Below are 6,101 nucleotides of genomic sequence, written 5' to 3'. Positions count from 1 at the left end.
ACTTTCTGAAAGAAAGAAGCCACAAGCACAATCAAACATGTTTGCATAAAATAACCCTGAATTCAGTGAGCGGTAATGGACTTCATCGTTCATAGGTTAATGACATAATTCACAAAAGTAGACGTGGTCAATTTATTGGTTCCAAATTTTACTACGTGACAAGTTTATTTGGCACAATAAATAAAAATGCGTCTACAACTGCACATAAATGAAAAACGAATTGTGACACAGCACGACACAAGAAAATAACAAAATGACGTAGAACTGTTATATAGATATTGTAATTTATTTTTATGTCTTCAGTATTCAGTATTCAATTATAAAAAGGATATTTAACATTAGTTCACTCTCAAATCATTTTTAATTTTTTTTAGTGTAAGAATATTTTTTTTTATACAAACTGTGTATGCTAGCTGCATTCTTAAAATTCAGATAAATATTTACAGGCTCATTCGATATGATTTTTGAAATGTCAAAAGATCTTCTGAGACCTAAAGTTGCATTTGAATCCGTTTGATTAATTTTATGAAAGTATTTCTTTTAATTGGAAGATTTTTGTAGAAAAAGTTTATTCAATATAACTTTATTTAAAAACACTTCATTAGAAAACTCTTTTAAAAACTAGTTTTCAAACGAAAATTAAATCCTCGTTCGTCTTCATTTAAAACAAAACTTTTTAATTTTCATACTGATTCACACAATAAAATATTTTACATATAAATTCAAAATTTTTCTATATTTTTTGGATTACGCATTCTTTAAAAATCACAATTATAAACATCATTTTGTCTCAATAACGATCATCAAACACGGGCTAAGATAGCTTTTTCTAAAACACGTTCTGCAAAATGTAAGCAAAAAACCAAAGATAATGTCAAACCAACCTTAAATATGGTTAAAACTGCGACAAGAAACATGGGAAGATATATAAATAGTCAATAGATGAGCTAAAAAGAGAAAAAGGGGCGAGGAGAGGGTCCTTCTTCTTCCGTCCTTTAATTTGCAAGTCCATTTTCGACTGAAAAAAGCTGGCAATAACCACCACCACCTCTCTTCTCTTGTAGTTATTATTTTTTCTCCATTGGATAAGACACCTATAATTGAACTGTCAGAAATGCACGTTTTCACATCCCCCACTGCTTCCATTTGCCAAATGAATAATTTCTTCTTAGCTGGCCGCCCTATATCCCGTACAATGTTTAATTATTTATAAAAAGCATGTTTAATATAAATTTTTTATTTACCCTTGTTTGGTTGTCATTATTTCCGCATTAAAATAAAAAATATGATCGTTATTTATCATATCAAATTATCAAATTTGAATTTATATCTCTTGTGTAGGGCCCGTAACGACTATATTTTTCATTCTCATTCTTCCAAAAATGAAAAACAAACGAAGGTTTAGAAGAAATTTTTGAGGAAAATAATACATATTTTTTTTAAGTATGACTTATCTTTTTACAAGTAAGAAAAATAACGAGTTCAAGTATAAAATTATTTTATTAAATAATTATATAGTTGAAATTGAGTTTTAAAGAATCTCTATCAAATAGAAATATGAAAATCATGTTTTGTAATTTTATTTATTTATTTATTATTATTATTATTATTTTTTTTTTTGGTGGTGTTTCTAGATGGATTATGAAGTTCGGTTAGTGAAGACTGAATTTTCCTCAAGAGGTTGACTATTTCTTAATCATCTTTCGAATTGAAAAACTAATAAAGAGCAAATTCAAACTAACGAGTCAAGGGTGGTTGTTAAAATTATATTTAGCTCCTATTTGATTTCCATTATTTGAAAAAAATTCATTTTAACAATATTTTGATATCATTTTAACTACATATTTTTCAGTAAAATAATATAATACGTACTTTCAAAAAAATTTCTTATTTTTTACCACACATATTCTGTCAATACACTATTCAAAAATTCATTCTCATCAAAAGAATGAGACTCAAACAAGTGTTTAATAATCCATTTTTTATCTTTTAATATTCTCATTTTGAAGTTACATTCGACTTCTTTTTCAGACTATGTTCATCACTTGTGCTTCTTAGTAAAATGTTAAAGTACTCATGACTAATTTCGCAACACATTTTTCCAATTGAAAAATCATTAAATGCTAGTTCAATATAACGATCCAAAATTGACCACTAGAAATAAATTTAATAATTCATTTTTTAGATTTAATTCTCACTTTTATGTAACCTTTCCAGCTTATTTTTTGGTTATATTCTTCACTCGACAGAATATATTATTAGTAATGTATGGGATATGAACGATAAAATGGTTTTCTATTTTTTAATACATATAATTAGCTCAAAATATTTATCCCACTTCAAATAACCATGCCATGCTCAATTTAAGGGTCATAAGACACTCTCAATGTCGATGATAGTTTGAACTAAGTGAATAGTTCTACGGTATTCTAATTCTTAAATGAAAGTTAAAGCAACCGGTTTATTTATTTCGGAATATTTTTCTGAACAATTTTACTCTTTCAGTCCGACAACTACATGAGTGTTAAGTTCAAATAAATCAGATGGAGATGTGGTGTAATACTTTTAAAAGATTAGAACGTGGGTGCAACAAATGATAGATTGAGCACGTAATGTCATATCTACGAAAGATTACGGACCCACGATAGAATTTACCCTTATATTTTTACCAATATTTCACTGCAACTATGAGATTGGGCAAACTGACAAGGTGAAAAAGCCAACGGTACCCTAAAATTCTACCAACAATAGTATAAAATGCAGAAAGTAGCAGTGTTCATATGGAAGTCAGGTTAGGAGATCACCAGAATTTTCAATTGGCCAAGGGAAGAGGCTACCAAGTCAAATTCATTTGGGCCCAAATAGTACCAAAAATTAAATACAGAGACCGCACGTGTGAGGAGCACAGAAAAAGTAACTGTAAAGTAGCTAAGTATTTGTACTACGTACGCGCACGCCCTCAAAGGATTCTCCTTGTCGGAAGACTATACCTTATCTTACGTTTCTACTTTATTGCAAGTTAGTGTTTTCGAAACTCATTGAAAAAATTGAAAATTGAGTCAAATATTGAAAATAAAAGTTAGGAGTGAGTTCATCGTGGAAACATATTTTCCTTGACCTTTTTCGATCCTTCAATGAAGCAACGGCAACACGGAGCTAGTCAGAGACGAAATATTTTGTGATATATGGTATCTTCTCCGACAATTATAAACATTACTATGTGTACATGAATGGTTTGGGAATTGGTCTGTCATTCTCAAGTATTTGTGAGACGTGTAATTAAAATTAAAATTTGATTCTGATCTTAATGATTTTATAATTTAAACAAATAGAATGGATAGAGCTGAGAAGACAAGGGGAACGGAGTGGGAGGGTATTGATACATGAAGTCTTACCGTATTGAAGTACAATCAATGAACTACAAGATTGAAGTTTCAATTTAACCAATGATTATTGTGATTTATGCTTCAAACGTACAAGTTGAAGTTTGCAATTCGAACTGATGATCACGTTTTGAATTAAAATTCTTGCTTGCAGAACCATGATCCTAATAGTAGATTAATTTTTTGTTTAACTAAAAATTGATGAATAAGTATAAATCTTATGTATTCTGTTGCATACAAAGAAACACTGGGCGAGAATGGTGGGAATTAACGTTGCAAATTTACTATTAAAAGAGCTTAAAATTATTGAGTTGTCCACAATAATAGTTCAAGAATGACTCTTGGCCCTGTTTAATGTTCTGGCAGCATAACCTAATATTGACTACATTGTCTGAAATGATAAGACATCTACAGTTTTTTGTGTTGTTTTGGGGATCAAGAAAATTATTGTTCAGAAAGAAAAAACTTCCTAGCAATCCGTATTAATATTTAAGTCCACTTTGAACCTCATATTTTTGGAGAATATAGGTTTTAAAATGGTAATTTTTAAAAAATTGCATGGTTAAAAAATGGAGTCGAGATCTATTGTTCAATTTCATTATCCATCTAATTAATTTTTGACAATTCATTAATAATTAACATATTATCTCAAATTTATACTCATTAAATTCATCACTAACCCACATTAACACACTGTTAACTTCTGTACTTTTCCACCTCCAAAACACAATGATTTATGCAATTCATACAGGCACGCATGAAAGACGAGCGAAAAACGATGAATTTGCCTTTTTATTAACTTCACCACTAACCTACTAAATTGATGATGCGTTAAAAATTAGTTGAATGGACAACAAAATTAGACAGCGGATCTTAACTATAAAAATTGGAGAAAAGTAGTGTTCGTGTAAAATAATTTTATGAAAAAATGTGTGATTGAAAATAAATTTTGAGAGAAATGGAGCTCAAAAGTAGGCCTAATTGGCATATTGTAATTAATATACACGTTAATTAATAGTGGAAGGGAGCACTGAATTTTATACTTTCAAAGTACTAAAAAATTTCTTGTTCCAAGGAAAATCTTTTTCAAATTCAAATCTTTCTATCTTAATTATCTTTTTTTATTAATTCAAATACATAGTTGATCTGAAGACGGCTGCTAGCTAGACGGATGAGAATGTTATCCATGGATATCGACGTGGGGAGTTGAAAATACAGGATTAATTTCATAATCTTACCCGTAAAAGAAACAAAGAACGAACTTATTGCACAAATAGAAATTAAGAGTATATAAATTAAAGCCTAAATTGCATTCTTCAAAGATTAAATTATACTCCAAAAAAAAAAAAAAAAAATACTTCTTGTTTTGGATTCAAACTTTAATGTTCAATTTAAATGATTTATCAACATTAATAAAGTGACGATTTTAATTTATGCTTTATTTTCCTAGATAGAGTTTTGATTAACCACAAAAATCAAATCATACAATTCAAAGTAAAAGTACATATCATCATTCGTGTGTTCTTTATGAAAAAGTTCTTTACACGTCAACATGCCGAAATAAATAAAATTTTATGTGCCATACCAAAATACTCGTAAAAAAAAAAAAAAAAAAAAAAAAAAAAAAAAAAAAATTTTTTGTGCAAAAAAAAAAAACGCAAAAAAAAAAAAAAAAAAAAAAAAAGAAGAAAAAAGTCATGTTTGAAGTTTGTACATGAACTAATGTATGAATCTTTCAGACGAGCCTCGAGAAAATGTTTTCAAATCGAGAGTCGACCGATCTTGCAAGAGAATACCCGATGCAACCGAAAAAGTAAGCTATGCATGCTACAAAATTTCAGAACTTACCCTAACTCAGAAGTGAAGTCATGAAAAAATTTCGAGACCGAAAACCCCAAATCGATTGTAGAAGTTCATGCAATAAATATAATTTTAAAATTAATTTACCACAAGAACTTTCACCTAACAATTAATGATTTACTACAATATCCATGAAACATATATATATGTAACAACAAAATACTCTTCGAAAATCAATAAATACACCGTCTTCGCCCTGTCCCTCAAGTGTCGTTCCGCTCATGCCAACACACAAGCATAGCTATGCAACGGCGGAGAATGTAGAACTTGGCCCGCTGCTTCTTCGCCACATGACTGCATTTCTTACCGAAAGATTTCCCTGAAGCCTCTGTCGTCGCCGCCGCCTCCGCCACCCAGGCGCCGTTCTCTTCATTACCAGCCATGAGTTAATATCACCTGCAGCAGCAGCTTCTTGCTGGAAGCCTCAGGTTGATAGTGTGTATATATTGGTGGAGGGTTTGGTTTTTAGGGTCTTTTTGTTCTGGATTTGGGAAATCTGGGAAGAGTACTAATTGGGGAGCTATAATTGAGAGTGTGTTGCACTGAATAAATAGGTAAAAAGAAAGTGGCCTGCTTTTGTGGTAAATTTACAGCTATATATAATTATCAAATGGTTTTGTTCCTTGACCCTTTTTGCTAATTATGAGTATTATAGTCAGTAGCATCAGTTTGAAAGAAGACAAATCTTGCTTACAGTAGTATGAAATGTTGACTCTTGTCTCCACACCATCGCACTAAATTAAAGAGGAGCAATTATTATGATTTTTTCATTGAAGAGTATCGGTTTTTTATTTATTTTTGTTTTATTTTATTTTATTATTATTTTTTTCTTTTTAGGGGCTAATTAATTACTAGTTA

The 6,101-nt window shown here is 30.1% G+C and overlaps 1 protein-coding gene across 1 annotated transcript; it reads right to left on the bottom strand.

Moving 5' to 3' along the window:
- Positions 1-5,186: 5,186 nt before the first annotated feature.
- LOC111404860 lies at positions 5,187-5,790 on the bottom strand. Its single transcript, XM_023033595.1, has one exon. It carries the CDS (start codon positions 5,624-5,626, stop codon positions 5,447-5,449), a length of 180 nt encoding a protein of 59 aa, XP_022889363.1. The 5' UTR covers positions 5,627-5,790; the 3' UTR covers positions 5,187-5,446.
- Positions 5,791-6,101: the final 311 nt, after the last annotated feature.

The sequence above is a fragment of the Olea europaea genome, chromosome 11, assembly GCF_002742605.1.
Source record: "Olea europaea var. sylvestris chromosome 11, O_europaea_v1, whole genome shotgun sequence".
Lineage (NCBI taxonomy): Eukaryota > Viridiplantae > Streptophyta > Magnoliopsida > Lamiales > Oleaceae > Olea > Olea europaea.
Note: the sequence above shows the minus strand (reverse complement) of the source record. Positions and strands in the feature narration are given on the sequence as shown.